The sequence below is a fragment of the Hyperoodon ampullatus genome (assembly GCF_949752795.1).
Source record: "Hyperoodon ampullatus genome assembly, chromosome: 7".
In the NCBI taxonomy this organism is placed as follows: Eukaryota; Metazoa; Chordata; class Mammalia; order Artiodactyla; family Ziphiidae; genus Hyperoodon; species Hyperoodon ampullatus.
The window spans coordinates 39,505,167-39,523,310 of NC_136920.1; the positions used below are offsets into that span (position 1 = coordinate 39,505,167).

Below are 18,144 nucleotides of genomic sequence, written 5' to 3' on the forward strand. Positions count from 1 at the left end.
ATTATTACATGATAGTTGTATAATGTCCTTTTTTGGAGAGGGCAGGGAGGAAATCGAGTGATATGTTCACATTTATAGTAAAAAAGGCATTTTGTAATAACATCATATACATCAGTAGTTATGGGCTTAAGGGCCACCCCCTCCCCAGCCCTAGAAAAGAGCCATAGTAGTGACGTAGTTCATAAAAAGAGTATGAGTGTGAATAAAGTCAGACTCCTCCGTGCTTGCTTCATATGATCTGCTAACCATCCGTGTCACTGAGTAGGTTTAGTCACATAGGAATATTCCAAGGTCTTCTGGGGTCCTTCCAAATGACGGCATAGTTTGCATAGTACTTGACGACAGGAGGTAACCAGAGTTCATCACCAGTGTGCCAAACCCTGGACCCACCGAGGAAACAGCACAGCACTCCCATCTACAAACTGATGTGAAGCATTCTTGGTAAAGCTACAAACTTGGAATTAGTGAAAGAATTACGGACTTTGAAATATCTCCACTTACTTGCTTCAGTAGTTATACTTAAAAACATAGACTTTAAATGGAGAGTGACCATTTTGTAATTGGAGATACATTTTATTTTTTTAGGACTATACCTGGGAAAATCATGGGTTCTCCCTGGTGAACAGACTTTATTCTGACATTGGACATCTTCTTGATGAGAAGTTCCGCATGGTCTACAATCTCACCTATAACACTATGGCCACCCATGAGGATGTTGACACAACCATGCTGCGCAGAGCTTTATTTAACTACGTTCACTGTATGTTCGGAATCAGGTATGGTCATCACGGAGACAGTTTTATATGTTTCTAAGTGAAAATTCTGGCATGCGTCTTACTTCTATCCCATTGAGGAGTATATGCTTCTGGGGAGAAAATATTACATGTGGACTTCTGATTTTTAAAAATTAATTCTGTCTTATAGAAAAGCATTCTTCTTTGTTTAACTGTTACGAATCTTAAAATGCATATATAACTATAGTAGTTAGAATCTACTAGTTAGGGAAAAGAATATCAGTAATTATTGGGGATAGGAGAGAATCACTCAATTTGAGAAACCTTACTGGATGAACTGGACATTTAAAAATGTATATATTATGTCCCTTTAGATAGCAATAAGAAGTGCTGGTTGGTTGGTTGGTTAGTTTTTGGAGGAATGGTAATTAAGGTATAAATAAAACTAGGGTAGAGTCCTCCCTCATAAAGCTCACATAAGCTCACATAAGAACACTGAAATGAAACTGTAAGTCAGTATAAATTAGTGGTCTCTAAATTTAGAAAATTAGAATTGAGAGGACAGGGAGTCAATGAGTGAATGAGACTGAATGGTCTAATCAGGAAAGCTCTTTTGGAGGACATCCTTTTTGAGCTGGGTTTTGAAGACTTTTATGGAGAGGGATTTGTAGAAAGAGAAAATCCCCTTCAGTCAACTGAATGAATACATTCAGTTGACTAAAGAAAATCCTCATTCAGTCAACTGGATGAATACATTCAGTTGATCGTTTCTGATATAGTATCAGAAAGCCTTTATGGAATGGAATTAAAATTCAATTTGTTAAGCAACAAATGGTGGTTTCTATAACTTTTTTAAAAATCCCAAATTTCCTGAAAAATCAACTAATAATGAAATAGTCCACCTAAAGGACACTATTACAATGGTAAATAATAAATCTGCTATTTGCCCATTTGCCATTCTAGAAAGAATCATCACACTTTAAAACAGGTATTATACCAACCTAATTAAGCAAAATAAACACTAATAGATTTTAATTCACTTGCAATAAATATGTATTATATTCAAGACAATAAATAACAAATATTATGGTGATTATTTTTCTCTGTTGGATGCTACTAAATAAAGTTTATATAAAATCCTGGAGGCTTTTTTTTTTTAAACTAAGCATTATGTTTGGGTTAAAAAGTAACAGAAAATATAGAAGAGAAATCCCAGAAGCTCCCACTACTGCATTTACCCTTGTATCTGCCTCTGTGCCTGTTTGCTCTTTCTTCTCTCATATTATGGATGAACTGTCTATACTCCTGTGCTCTTGGGCATAGAATCCCATCTCCTCTCATCTTCAAAAGATCCCTGTTCTAGCAATTCTCCCTTCTCCCTCCGGCATAATCAACTTTACTCTCTTAATCAGATCTTTCCCATCAGTATATAAACATGCTATTATTTCTCTCATCATCTCAAAAAAGAAATTCTTTCTTCATCCTTCTTTTCCCTCTGGCTATTGCCTCATGTTTCTGCTCCCATACACAGCAAATCTCTTTGAAAAAGCTTTGTATGTCTACTGTCACCATTTTCTCATCTCCCATTCTCTTGTGAACCAACTGCAGTATCAGGCTTTTACTCCTGTTATGTCAACAAAGCTGCTCTTACTGAGGTTGTCCGTGACCTCTGCATAGCTCCTTGCCACGGTCAGTTCTCAGTAGCATCTTCTTTGATTAGTCAGTAACATTGGACGCAATTGATTATCCTCTCTTCCTTGAAATGGGAAGCCCTAGACTCCTGCCTTAGGGCTCAAATGTCAGCATCTCAGAGAAGCCTTCCTGCCCACCCTATCTAAAATCACAATTTCCCTCCCAGCCTCCAGTTGCATTTTATCTCCATACCAGTTATCACTATCTGATACATTGTATGGTTTTCTTTTTCATTTCGTTCTTTTTTCTCCAGCAGAATTTAAATTCCACGGGTCCAGTGATTTTTGTCTATTTTGTTCATTTGTGTATCACCAGTGCCTAGGGGAGTAGCATGGCACATAATAGACACTCAGTAACTATTTGTTAGGTGAATTAACGAATGAGCTTTTGGTATTTAATTACTAGATAATTATTGTGTCTTGGTATAATTTTAGAAATCAAAAATTTTGATTCTGTCATTCTAAAGCTTGTTGTCATATCGCTTATAGGTATGATGACTATGATTATGGAGAAGTTAATCAGTTACTTGAACGAAGCCTGAAGGTTTACATTAAGACAGTGACCTGCTATCCTGAGAGGACTACCAAGCGCATGTATGATAGCTACTGGCGTCAGTTCAAACATTCAGAAAAGGTGTGTTTCATGACTAAACCTTTTACCGTAGACAAATATTCAATATAAGAAGTAATGATTATGAAAAAATTATACATGAAAATATTAATAAATTAGCTCCATCAAAGAAATGGAAGTGGCATCATCTGGCCATCTGTTTTTCTTTCAGTGATTTTAAATTAGGATTTATTGAGTATTAATGAAATTTTGGTTCTGTGTTTTGTCCAGTGTGCTGTATAAAGTAAAAGTTTAGCACTGGCCTTTGAAAGATTGGATCTGAATATTGATATTTTAAAAGTACATTTGGGAAACTGTCCACCATCCTACTAGTAAAAATCAAACCTTCAGAGATGCTGTGTGAGCTATAATTTTATATTATTGTATGCCCAGAAGGCATATCCATTTAGAGATTCTTTCACTCTAGCCATTACAGTTAACCTCTTAGAACAAGGGTTTCTCATTCCAATTTGGTAATTTGGTATTTTGACAATATAATGGATTTGGATCTTTGAGTCAAATATGTTATTATATGAGGATATTTCTTTGGATTGAAATATATAGGAATCCTTATTTAAGACCTAATAAATGTTAAGGATCTTTACTAGTACAGTAAAGATATACTATATACAATATACTAGTACATACTAGTACAGTATAAGTATGGCTATAAATCCTAGGTCGTTGACCTTAAAGGCCACGAATCTTCCATTTATATCACAGTTTCTAAACTTGAGAGTAAGAAAACCTTTACAGGGTCCTAATATTCACTCAGTAACCATATGACTTTGATAAAGAATGTTATGACCTCAATCCCTAGCAGACTTTCTTGAAGCCTTAGAGCCAATCACACATCATATAAATACCCATTTACCTCCAGCATCTCTCCGAGATGGATCGCTATGCTCTGCTTACATGTTTGCATTAGATTTTCTCCCTTTACTAGGTGGTATCTAGAAATTCTCCTTACTCATCAAGAGAATAGATCCAACAATACATCTAACCTATAGAAAGATATCAAAATAATCTAAATATATCACAACATATTTCTTTGTAAAAATTTTGAAAATATGCGGGTATATAATTTAACCTATCAGATGAGCTGTATCCCCCCCAAAAAAGTTAGGTGCTTGTTCACAGCTGTATCTGAAAGACTCTAGGCAAGCTATGCATATCTGAGTACCAGACACTAATTCCAAACTGCTTTAAGCTTCACATTTTCGCTTTAATATCTCCCAAGTACAGTCATACCTCAAAGATATTATGGGTTTGGTTCCAGACCACTGCACTAAAGTGAATGTCACAATAAAGGGAGTCACATGAATTTTTGATATCCCAGTGCATATAAAAGGTATGTTTACACTATATTGTAGTCTATTAAGTGTATAATAGCATTATGTCTTAAAAAACAGTGTACATACCTTAATTTAAAAAAATACTTTATCACTAAAAAGTGCTAACCATCATTTGAACCTTCAGTGAGTCATAATCTTTTTGCTGGTGGAGGGTTTGAAATGTTGTGAGGATTCGCAAATGTGACACAGAGACACAAAGTGAGCAAACGCTGTTGGAAAAATGATGCCGATAGACTTGCTTGACGCAGGGTTGCCACAAACCTTCAGTTTGTAAAAAACACAGTACCTGTAAAGTGCCATAAAGCAAAAAGCACGATAAAACGAGGTATGCCTGTAAATAGTAAGAAATGTTTTTAAAAGCTTTCCTAGGAATAAGCATAGGCTATAAGAAACGTGGGGCTGAGTTTTAGCCATATAAAATTTTACAACTGGAAGAAAGTATAATTTGTAGGAAAATTGTGATTTGTAAAAATTAGTTTTATTTTATAGCCCAAAAGATTGACTGTCTTTACATAACATTGATCCTAACAAAATTATTGGACTTTTTAAGACTTTAGGGGTCATTTTTACTGCTCACTTTTTTTTATAAACGCAGTGTTCTTATGAGTATTACATCATGTACACACATAAATATGCCCAGGCATGTGTGTTTGTATATGTGTCTATAATACCCATGAAAAACATTTGTGAATGTCTGATATATGAAAAAAAAATTAAAGTTTTTTCAGTTGTTTATAATGGTCGCTAAATTGGTAACGCTTTCATTTCTAGGTTCACGTAAATTTACTTCTAATGGAAGCACGGATGCAAGCTGAGCTTCTCTATGCTCTTCGTGCCATAACTCGGCATTTGACCTGAAGCATCATCCAGGGAAAATGTCATATATGTGTAAAGACCTTTTCACATAGGATATACATCAGAAGCTGTTTGTGATGTAGCATCAAACATTATTCAATTCTCTAGTGTCAAAGTTTTAGCCGTTTTTTTGGGGGCGGCTGTAATGTGCAATGATGTATTTTCTTTTTCTTGATGCTTAACATGACTAACAATTGCAAAAATAATACTGAGGAGCACTACTTGGCATTGTTTATAGTTGGGTTTTTGGATACTGATCATAAATCATGAACCTGGTTTGTTAATGCTTAACTTCAGTGCTTTGGGGTTTGTGTGTATGTGTATTTTTGTTCTTTCCTTTTTTTTTTTTTTTAAATATGGAAAAGCGCTTACAATCTGCTCAAGCAATTGTTTTTCAGATATTGGAATTCAGCAATGAATGACCTCCTCTGGCCATTCTAGAATTTTAATGTTGTGTCCTAAATCTGGTGGAGGAGAAGCATGCGCTGTTGAACTAAGCTGCTCACAGGACACTCATCTGTGTCCCCAGGAGATTATTTGTCAGGCACTGTTTATTTTTTTTGTTTGTTTATTTGTTTGTTTTTTTTTACTGCTATTGGCGATAACATGAAATGTGATACAGCCATTGTCCATAATTTAATGTGAAATTGATCATGATGAATTCTATAGCATGCTACTGAAATGCCAAATTCAGCTAGTTTCTTTCTCTTCTGGAACAGAAGTTTCCGTTTTCCATATCAGATGTATATATTAAAAGTGGAATTATGCACAATCCTTTCTATCACTGACAGTAATCCTCAGTCATCAGAAATAATCAGTGCTTGCAGGGCTACTTACAGTTCATTTAGTTGGCACATATAAACATGTACCCACATAAGACTGACCAAAAATTTTCTTTGCACATTTTTCTTTTCTCATAGTGTTTTCTATATTGCAGTAAGCAGAGGAAGGTTAATATACCTATATTTTTTCCTTGTTAGGCTTTTAGAACTTATTTTCCATGGTTTTTCTTATGATTGATAGGTTAAACAGTTTATTATTCAAAAGTAAAAATTGTGTTTCTATGCATTAATGTGATTGAACGACAACAACAAAAGAGTGCAATATGTTTAAAAAAATACACAACAGACTTTCCCCCTATTATGTCACTGCAGAAGTGTCCTTTTAACACAGAGCCATAAAGAAATTTGGTTCAGATTTCTTTATCGCCCAAGGCTTTTGCCTTCCTGGGGTTGAACAATGTTCCTTTCATAATGCCAAAGCATCCCCTTCCCCAGAAAAATCTCTTTGGACAACTGGTTAAAAAAAGATCTCAAGTCTTAAGGGAAGAAAAAGCATCCCAAAAGTCACATTTTTGCATTGGTTTATGTTGCTTGATTAGATTATCTTCACAGAGCACAACATTATGTGTTTATAGCTTTAATTTATATTATGTTAATGAACCAGTGAAGTGCCTAAAGAGATGCTTACAGCTATCCAGTAGGACACAACTGCACTGCTTAAACACTTTTTGGTTAACTAAGGGTGACTTGAATTTTACACAAACATGCTAATTGTTTTAAAACAGATCCATTTTTTCATAGTGAATAAGATAGTTAAAATTTTCCATTAGAGTTCCCACAAAGATTTCATTTTAGACTTACTTGTTATCTAGGACTTACTTTTTTTCTCTCATGAAAGAATTGTGGACTAGTGTTCTGTTCAATCATTTTCCCCACCATTTATCATCCTTTTCTGGTACAATCCATTAGGTTGCTTTCTTTTAGGCTTTGTTCTAGATAAGAAAATAGAAAGATGACTGTAAACCTATGAATATGAGATAGTTCTGCATTTTTAGATTCCAGGATTTTGTTTGAAATCTTCCACGTGAGGAAAAAAATTGCTAATTTTTTTTAAGACAGGGTGATTTATTTAAAGAGATTATTCAAAGAACTCGTATCAGATCTAGTCTGTTTTGTTTATTGCGTATACCATATGTTGATTTTATGCCATATCACATTATATAGATATGTGTTAAGTACGAAGAAAGTCTTTAGGGGAATGGCAAAATATGAATGACAACATGCATGTCCATTTGACTTCCCTAATTTTAGAACTTTCAAGTTGGGGATATCCTTTACTCTTGACTGTTTTTTTTTTAACTAGAATTCTTTCATTTAATATCCCTATGTTTTTGTGCAGGTGACCTGTATTACAGGATAAAAAATGATTTTTATATATTGAAAAGGAGGAGAAATTCTCACAGAACACCATATGAGCTTTAGACCAAAAGGGGAAACAAGGTTTAAGTAACTAAAATGGCCACTTAGTTTTTGTTTTTTGTGTTCCCCCCAACTCCCGGAAATGTAGGTAGTTGGAGTTGGGTTATGGAAATATTAGTGCCTTTACTAGATCTCTTTCCTAGCAAGGTTTCTTATTAGCTCAGCATCGATCTGTCTCATCACTAATCAGGAAAATCAATTGACTTGGAACTATAAACAAAGACAAAACAATATATTTATGAACCTCACTGAATCAGCCTAGAAAAGTTGACTTTGAAGGTGCCAAAGCACCTGCCAAGATGCAGCACGCACAGCCTTCCAGGTTGTGAAATCCATTGTACAGCGAGTTTGCTGTGAACTTCAGCTAATGCAAACTTGAAATTCTGATGCGGTTTTCCAGGGTGGTATTTTTTCAGAGTATTGAATTTACTATGTAGTAATTTATAGTATAGCTTTTTATATTAAAATGTGATATTTTTAAAAGAGATATCTGGTTCAATTGGTGTATTGATGTGACTATACGATCTGCTAACCCACCCCTTGGGCTCTCCTTGTGCCAAACTGAGACGTGCAGGTGTGTGTGAGAAAAGCACACGTGAATGGGAAGTCTCTAACTCCGTTGCTTATTATTTTCAAAATAGTCTAATAATCCACTGATATATATGCTTGGTGGATAGCCGTTTACTTTTGAATTTCAAATTTTCCGATTTCCAGTTATAACTCTCAATTTCTCAGATCACCTTAGGAAAATCCAACTACTCTCCTCTCTAAAAGTAAATCTTGAACCCAATCCCTTGACTGCAGGAGTGGCCAGGCAGGTGCCTCCTTGGAACCTTCTGATGAGGCTTCCTCAGATGGACTCATGATTATTAGAGGAAAACAGGCTTTTGAGATGGAACAACTTATTATTTCTTCACCTTTTGGAGCTAAGGATACTATCTCAGTCTCAGGAAGAATCTTTGTCCCATTTGGGGTACTTTTTAAATAAAGAATGGCTAGTGTGGAATCTGGGGCATGGCCTTGGCCTGTAATTATGACTTTAAACTCAAATAATAGTGACAGAGCAACACAGGACTGTCTTAGAACAGAAAACTCGATGTCAGCTTTATAGCAAAATCATATTTGAACCAGAGCCCCTATTTTAATTGTATTATAAAGTCCCTTAAATTGGGATTGACCTATATACACTAACTAGTATGTATAAAATAGATAACTAATGAGAACCTGCTGTATAGCACAGGGAATTCTACTTCATTTCGCTGTACAGTAGAAACTAACACAACATTGTAAAACAAACATACCCCAATACAAAATAAATAAATAAATAAATTGAGTCCCTTAAAGATTTTAAATGCTTCTAACAACTAGTTAACATTATTCCTGAGCAACTTTTTTCCCCACCTTATAGAGTTTTTAAATCCAAAATCTTAGATCTTTATGCCACAGCAAAATGAAATTATCAACGAACAATTAAAGATCTGTACTTAAAAATAGTTCACCACTTTCATGCAGAGCGCATGCATATATGATGGTAAGATTCTTTTAAACACTAAGGACAATTTGTCAGGGAAAAAAAATTTCAGTGCATATTATAAAAATGATTTGCACTGTGCTAGTAAAATGAGGTTTTTGTTTTGTTTTATGTTGTGTTTTAAAGACAATTCTAAATCATTCCTCTGGAAAGGAAGACCTTAAACTCTTCTCTTTATCTAAGGGGACTTTTTCTTCTTTTATGCAAATAGACAGTCTTGCATGAAGTGAAAATTATGCAACAATAATGTTATATAAATAGTAGAGGAAATTTGCTAACAGTATAATTCAACAGTAAACTGAAAGGTATATGGCTCCTCTATTCAGATCGAGTTTTAAGTTACGTAATTTTATAGTCAGAACTTATTCTAGGTGGCCATAATCATAAACTATGTTTCCCGATTATATCCCTCTGGAGACTGAGAATCAAATAATCTTTCCTTAAAACAGTACTGTAATATGAATGTATTCATCTCAGTCAACAGAACTTCAGTGCCCCCTGTATGTGGAGCTTACTTCCATGCTAATTTGGCTTCGTTAGTAGTATCCGCTCAGGTGAGACCTAGAACAAAAATATCTGGGGTGAAATGGATCATAGAGGTAGAGGTACCTGTCAAGGCAGAACCCTGTGAGGAAGGAAGAGTCTTTCAAAGAACACATGGACCATAATTCTAAGAGCGTGGCTGCTGTCAGCATCACACACCTAATCTAAAGGAGCACTTGCTATTGTGGGAGCTTCTGCCTACATTCAGCCCGTCCTTTCCTGCCTGCTTTCTCTTCCTCCAAGTGCCTCGACCTCTACCACGCTCGCTCTCTTCCCCTCCCCTCAGCCCATCTTGGTCTGAGCACCTTTTCACAATCCAAACGAAACATCACCAGCCACCTGCTGATCGTCACCAGCATTTACTTTTCCCAGTTACTTCTTCTCCATCCATGAGGAATACGACTTGTCCCAACTCCCCCTACCATCTAGCTATATTTTGGCTAACCTTTGCCCTGGACACCTTACCAGATCTAATGCAGCACCACGTATAATCTCGTCCATCCCATACTGTTGTACCCTTTCCCAGCTGCCAAAATATCTTGCTCTCCTCTACCTCATCCCCAAAGAGCCTATAAACTCAGAGTATCCAACCTTTTCATGGATTCACTCTCCGTTGTTCAGTAATACTACTTCCATATTTTAAATAAATCATAGAAGATTTTTGCCTTCTATCAAAGTAGGAATCTTTATATTTATACATGATACAGAAATTGAACTATTTCTACCATGCAGAATTTAGCCTTTAGCAGGATTTTAAAGTGATTGAATTGCCATCTTAACCTGGATCTATATTTGGTTAGTCCAAGTTATTTGAATGTAAAGTGAAAATTCTCCAGCAATCCAGATTGATCTGTAACCTATCAATGGAACAGGAAGTTTCTGGCATACAAATGGGTGGTGTTTCAGACATTTGTTTTATTGGTGTCATTTGGGCCTCGAAACACATTTCCGATAGAAGGACATATGATAAAGGATGTTTAGGTGGTCCCATTGGATCACAGAAGAACATTTGATTTATAATATAGATAAAATACCATAAAATTGGCTACATAATGGTTTGATCAAGCTTCCCTAGGTTAGACTAAGCTTCTAACCCCTATTCCTACCCTATTCTCATGCGGGAAAATGAGCTACAGGATGAAAAGGGAATGCATTGCCTTCGTAGTCCTTACAACCATGGCTGCAATTCTGGTATATCCAGACAGTATCATTAAGGAACAGGAAACGCACAGAAGAGGAAGTAGCAGCAGTTCTTCCTCTCTGGCCAGTGCCTGCTCAGTGTGGTCCATAGATGAACACTGTCAGGCTTCTAACGTGGGGCGTGTTTATCTATAGACGGTTGTCTGACCTGAAGACAAACCCCCCTTGTTTGAAGGTACAGATTATTATGATCTACAGTGGTATTTGGATGACCTTCCACGCCCGTTCATGAACAACCCAACCTGATAACAGAGTCTAGTCAATTCCTTAAAGGGCCCAGAAATGAATAGATGCCTAGTTAAGAAATGAGACTTGAATGATGGAGACTGAAAGGATGGTTTTTATTAAATCATATGTCATGAAGTGTTCATTCTAGCTTTAATTATGACTGCACCACCATGAAGTCCAGAGCTGAAAAAAGAAGGAATATGGGGGCGGTGGGTGGGGGGATGCATATCTGATTCTTTTCAATGCTTGTGGATATCTTTGAAATAACAAAATGCATACTATAAAATAGCCATTAGAACAAACACCCCATCTTACAGCTCATAGGACAGCATCAAATGTTAGTAAGTCTAAATATGATAAATGTAATTTTTGGTATATAAATTTGCGAAAACAGTCTATTTTCTTGCACCCCTCAGTTTAACCTCTTAAAAATGAATGTATAATTTTAACAGAAAGAATATCAAAAGGAGAGACGCTCTCTAGTCTTTATTGTTAAAATATTGTTTATGAATGCTGATTAGCTTAAGTATATGCAATATGACACTTACTGAATGAAACTGATTATATATCTCTTTCTTGAGTTAGTCTTTACAGATTGTCAACTGACTCCCAAATCTGATAAGGAAGGATCAAAAGGTAGGATAAAGGAAATGTATCAGTTGGGTAGCCAAGAAATTTCCTTTGTAAGGTTGAGACTGTTTTCTCCTTTCTGAATTTCACTGGTTCGCTAAAATAAAGGGTAAACGTTAAATGGTACCCTTGTTCCTCAAGGAAAGAAAGTCATCCCAACTCTATATCTACTGCAGATAATTTCCTTTACATCCATATATCTTCCCTGGAAAGAAAATGCAATTTTTCCCTTCCTCTTTCTCCTCACATTTACTCTTTTCAATCTGATAAGATAGACACAGAAAGCAAACCACAAGCCAGTTTGGCATCTTCTCCATGCTAATAGAATACTCACAGCCACATGCACAGTTGGAGCAAGGTTACAAAGAACCCTGTCAGGTCAATTTGGAACATGGCCTTGCTACTTGGATTAGCTCCTTCAAACCTGAAAATAACTTTCCTGGTCATGGAAGAACTGGATGTATCCTTTAGCTTATGAAATAGGATTTGAACTTGAAATCTCTTTTTTTTTTTAACCTGATTTTGCAGATCAGCTACATCATGAATGTATATATTAAGACTTGTAGCTGAATTGCACATGAAATCAGATTGCCAACTTCTTATCTTTCAATTTTAGAGATCATTTTATCCTTAAGTTGTGAGTGATATATGTAGCATGCTGTGAAACGTCTGTTATAGTTCTTTAATTCATCAGTATTAATACAGAATTATCTTTTGCGTTCCTTGGTACTTTTTATTCCATGTAATCAGAAGCTGTGATGTTTTGCCTTTGTAGTCCTGTGCTTTGTTACTGTAATTTTTTTTTACGAAGCACGTGACTTTGGACTAACGTGAGGCGGATGACGTGATCTTTAAGACTGCTATATATCTATCAGTCTCTTACTATATAAGGTTTTCAATTAGAATAAGCTTTTATCAAATAGATCATTGATGCAATTTAGGATTCACACAATTTTCAGTGTCAAATGGCAGTCTTACATTTATAGTTTCAATTCTGAAAATAGCAAACTTGCTAAACAGCCACTTTAAACTTGTTCAGGCAAATCAGACCCTGCTGTAGATATAGTCTAAGTTAGTTAACCATATAAGGCTTTTCAACTATTATGCCCTCCACATAAGTCAGCAGTTAAGAAGATTATAGAACCCATGAAAGCTTTTTGTATGTACAACTAAGTTTTATTTTTCTTGTGTTGCTGATTCTACAGTTCTGACTAAAGCTGACCTGAATGGATCAGTTTTTGTGTAATATTCTAGTGCTTTAATGCCTCTTTTTTTTTCTTTTTTTTTTGGAGGGATGGGTAATATTATTTGAACAGATGCAGAAGGAACTGTTGGTGAGTCAAGGCAAACACATTTGAAATAAAGGAACTGTGTATTAACATGTTAACAATTCATAACTGCACTTTTTATGACATTTTGAAAATCTATTTATAGGTACAGAACAATGGGTTTTGTTAAACTGTATCACATTTATACTTGCAGAAATTTATTTCATTGTTATTAGTAGGAATTTTATTGGTTCAATAAAATTGGCAAAACTGAACACTGTTTGCTTTTATATATATATATTTAAATTAATATTGGAGTAGCACTCTTGCCTAGGTTTGTTTCTGCTTAAATTATTGGACATGCATTCTGAAAGACATCAGCATTGTAAGAGTCATTTTTTTCCCCTTATTTCTTCCTGACCCACAGTCTTCTTACAGTCACTTGATACTGCCTTAATGGAATACTGCAATAGTGTAAGTTGTGCAAAACGTACAGTTATTGTTACCCTTGAAAATGTCCATTGTGATCTCAGCAATAGGCAAATTAGTTTCACTATTATCTCTTATTAACCAAAAATAGTAAGGTAGAATGTGGAAAGCGGCATTGAACCTGGTGTCAGAGCTTGAATTCAAAGCTCGTTTTTCACATTCTACTAGCTTTGTGACCTTAAGTAATTTGATCTCTAGGAACGTTGATTTCTGTCCCACGATCTGAGGGGGATAATGCCTTCTTGAGATGGTTGTTTGAGATTAGGTGAAGTGTAATAATGTATTTGAAATATGCAGTATAGTGATGACTCTGAGCGAATAAATGAGGAAGCCCAGAGAATACTCCTGTCGCTAATTGAAATAAAGAGTTAGGAAGGAGAATTTGGGGGGAGGGGGGTTTATACATGTGTAATGTGAGGTGATAGTAAGACTCCCAAGTAGAAATGTAAAATAGTCTTTGGGAAAGTTATAGAGGATGTGCAAAGCCTTTTGTGCAAGGTATTCCAAGGAGAGCCCTTTTTACTTCTCTTAGCTCGCTGATTACATAAAAGTTCATAGCAAAGGCAAGAACTCTCCCTTTGTGCCATGTGTCCAGCTGTACTGGGAGATCAGCAAAAACCAGCTTCTTGCTGATTAGAGTCTGTCTTTTTCAATAATATGCAACCTCTGGGGGAGATAAAGGACACGACACATCAGACCAAACTCAGCCAACAGCTAAGTTTCCACTTCTCCCCCAGTTCAAAATCCAGCTTTTTGACCCTAGCTCCCTAGGAACTGATTAATAACTTTGAGCCATTTTTAAAAGTAAAATGAAGCTCCTTGTTTACGTGTGTATTTGATCTTTTCACATATATGATCTCATTTAATCCTAATAACTTTGTAAAGAAATGATAACATTTTACAGAAGAGGAAACTGAGTCTTGAGAGCTTTGCCCAAGAGTTGGCACCTAGAATCAGCACAGTGGGAATTTGAACTCTGTCTTTCTGATGCCACTTTTATACTAAACTTCACTATCTTAATTCAGCCTAAGTTTCTTAGGTTAATGGTATAAATGACTATGCTCTCAACATGACATTTTAACTGAAAAATAAAAGGATAGTCCATGCTCCAAACAAGAGGTTAGATAACTTACCTCTCTGGCTAACTTGCAACTTTTTTTTAATTTTAAAAAATAGATTTTTTTCCTCCAGTCCCGAATGGGCCTTACGATTTAAAAGATGCTCCCCGAAGGAAAGGTTCACAGACCAATATATAAAAGCAGGACTTGTCAATTTAAAGCCCAAAAGTTTCGCCAACGAGAACAATAAGCCTGATCCTAAAGAAGACTCAGGAAAGCTTACAACCATGTTACTTTTTTATTTTTAGGACCATTCTGTATGGTGGAAGTTACCAGTGCAAAGTCATAGTTTCTAATGTATGTAATTTTCTTCTCCCATAATCTCACGTACTGGACATGTTTCAAAACACAGGTGGGCCCAAATCTTTCCATAGAACTCTTTTTTTTTATATATAAATTTACTTAATTTATTTATTTTGGCTGTGCTGGGTCTTCGTTGCTATACACGGGCTTTCTCTAGCTGCAGCGAGCAGGGGCTACTCTTTGTTGCAGAGCATGCGCTCTAGGCACGCAGGCTTCAGTAGCTGTGGCTCACGGGCTCTAGAGCCCAGGCTCAGTAGTTGTAGCGCACGGGCTTCGTTGCTCCGCAGAATGTGGGATCTTCCCGGACCAGGGATCGAACCCGTGTTCCCTGTGCTGGCAGGCAGATTCTTAACCACTGAGCCACCAGGGAAGTCCCTCTTTTCTTTTTCTTTTTTTTTTTTTTAATTCATCCATAGAACTCTTTAAAAGGAATTTGAGACAAGAATTCTTAATACTCCCTCTTACACTGGCCTGCTTCTAAAATAAACATAAACGGACCCTTCATCTTCACATCAAGAGGAAACTCAGGAAGAGTCTCCTGGTTACAGTACTTTCACCGCCCACTGACTGTCTCCTTTATTTGCTGAGGCAGCAGTTCCAGCCACTTCACACACACCAGCTGCTTCACACACCAACCACTTTACCGTGGCCCATCGCTAACTCCCTCCTGCCCTGTGCTGTGGCCACCAGCTCCGTGCAGGCTGGGGCCAGGTTTTCCCAGAGACAGTGGGAAAGCACCTCTTAGGTCTGGCTTCCTGTCCCGGGGCTGCTCTGAGTGCTTGTGGCGGGGTGCCAGATGGACCTGCCTCGACACTGATCATGCACAACCATAAGTGCAGGGAGTTAACAGTTAACCCCTGAGCAGTGACTAACTAGAGACAAGGGATGAGTGTTTCCTTCTTTCCATCTCCCAGGTTGCAGTTCGGAGACTCAGAGGGCCTGGTGGAATCGAATACCAGTCTACTCTTTCCTCCTTTTCCTATTTCACTACCCCTGTCCTCCACTCCGGCCACTTGATCTCAAAGAAACCTTGGTCTTGGGCCTTGCTTCCTGGAAGTCCACGCCAAGAAAAGGCAGTGCAGTGCAGTGCTGGGGTTTATCGAGCAGGTCCTAGAATAAATTCAAATCTCAACTCCACCATGGTGAACTATCTGGACGTGAACTACCTGATCTTGTGGTTCCTCCATTTCCTCATCTGTAAATACAGATAACAGTAATAACAAAGAAGACATAGCCCTTGTCGTTAAGAAGGGGGAAGTGTGGGTAAGAAGAGGGTAAAATAGGCAACATCAGACAACATAGGAAAGAAGATAATAGCTTGTAATGTGGGGTCATAAAAATAGCCATCATTTATCAAGTTATCATGTGTCCTATCTAAATATTAGGAACTTTAAATACATTATTTTATTATAACCCCCCTGCAAGTAGGTATTATCCCCATTTTAGAGGGTTAAAAAGAACCTTCCTTCCGAGGTAATGAGCATTAAGCTAAAATACCTTTGTTTAGCTCACAGGAAACATCCTGACCAGGTCCACCTGTGAATGACTGCAGGGAGGAAGAAATTAACACATCTCCTCCGGAGGCTGATGGGAGCCAGGACGTGTTTGACTTTACGCCCTCCTCTTTTAGTATAAAAGGAGTCTGCATTCTAACTCAGGCAAGATGGTTCTTTGGGCCACGAGTCCACCGTCTTCTCGGTCTGCTGGCTTTCTGAATAAAGTTGTTATTCCTTGCCTCAACAACTCGTCTCTCGATTATTGGCCTGTCGTGTGGTGAGCAGTATGAGCTTAGACACAGTAACCAGATGCCAAATAAAGAAGAGAGTCGTGCATTTTTGTCTGCTGTTAACAGTGATGGCTTTTAAAACAGTGAATATTGGAACAGGCACTTCTAGCATTGCTACGATTTGCAGAGACTGAGGGAACTACATGTTTAGGCAAGGAGGTCGGAGGGAGGAAAAGCCTGCTGCAACATGCAGTGCACGTGTGCGGGACTTACATTAGAAGATGAATTTGGAAATTGTAATTTGGTCAGATGTGCAGGGTCTGAAAGGTCGGGCTAAAGGACTTGTATTTATTCATTTGGAAAAGGAGATGAAAGCCATTTTCAATGGGTCTTTAGCACAGGGATGGATGTGTCCCACTTTAAAACAATAGCATCTCCTTGGCAACCAGAGCCCAACTAGAATTTCAGGGCAGCATGGAAACAAGATCTGCAAGGTAACTGCAATGCCTTCTTTGGGACGTTTTCTGAATATCTTTTTTTTTTTTTTTTTTTACCTTTTTCCTATGACTTTTTTTTTTTTTTTTGCTTTATAACAAACTTAATCAGTTATACATATACATATGTTCCCATATCCCCTCCCTTTTGCATCTCCCTCCCACCCTCCCTATCCCACCCATCCAGGAAGTCACAAAGCACCGAGCTGATCTCCCTGTGCTATGCGGCTGCTTCCCGCTAGCTATCTACCTTACGTTTGGTAGTGTATATATGTCCATGCCGCTCTTTCACTTTGTCACAGCTTACCCTTCCCCCTCCCCATATCCTCAAGTCCATTCTCAAGTAGGTCTGTGTCTTTATTCCTGTCTTACCCCTATGTTCTTCATGACATTTTTTTTCCTTAAATTCCATATATATGTGTCAGCATACAGTATTTGTCTTTCTCTTTCTGACTTACTTCACTCTGTAGGACAGGCTCGAGGTCCATCCACCTCATTACAAATAGCTCAATTTCGTTTCTTTTTATGGCTGAGTAATATTCCATTGTATATATGTGCCACATCTTCTTCATCCATTCATCCGATGATGGACACTTAGGTTGTTTCCATCTCCGGGCTATTGTAAGTAGTGCTGCTATGAACATTTTGGTACATGTCTCTTTTTGAATTATGGTTTTCTCAGGGTATATGCCCAGTAGTGGGATTGCTAGGTCATATGGTAGTTCTATTTGTAGTTTTTTAAGGAACCTCCATACTGTTCTCCATAGTGGCTGTACCAATTCACATTCCCACCAGCAGTGCAAGAGTGTTCCCTTTTTTCCACACCCTCTCCAGCATTTATTTTTTCTAGATTTTTTGATGATGGCCATTCTGACTGGTGTGAGATGATATCTCATTGTAGTTTTGATTTGCATTTCTCTAATGAGTAAAGATGTTGAGCATCCTTTCATGTGTTTGTTGGCAGTCTGTGTATCTTCTGTGGAGAAATGTCTATTTAGGTCTTCTGCACATTTTTGGATTGCGTTGTTTGTTTTTTTGTTATTGAGCTGCATGAGCTGCTTATAAATTTTGGAGATTAATCCTTTGTCAGTTGCTTCAGTTGCAAATA

The 18,144-nt window shown here is 37.2% G+C and overlaps 1 protein-coding gene across 5 annotated transcripts in view; it reads left to right on the forward strand.

Moving 5' to 3' along the window:
- SESN3 (sestrin 3) overlaps positions 1-16,553 on the forward strand; it is a 77,442-nt gene extending 60,889 nt beyond the window's left edge. The window contains exons 8-12 of one of the 5 annotated variants that reach the window (XR_013810974.1): positions 586-776; positions 2,915-3,059; positions 11,594-11,644; positions 13,334-13,380; positions 16,324-16,553. Coding sequence is in view for 4 of the 5 variants with exons in the window: in XM_079707404.1 (XP_079563530.1) it covers positions 586-776; positions 2,915-3,059; positions 5,162-5,248 (423 nt within the window). In the remaining variant the exon portion in view is untranslated. Of the gene's footprint in view, positions 1-585; positions 777-2,914; positions 3,060-5,161; positions 6,018-11,593; positions 11,645-13,333; positions 13,381-16,323 lie in introns of those variants that run through there. The other 4 variants (XM_079707406.1, XM_079707404.1, XM_079707405.1 and 1 more) reach the window with 4 other exon arrangements.
- Positions 16,554-18,144: the final 1,591 nt, after the last annotated feature.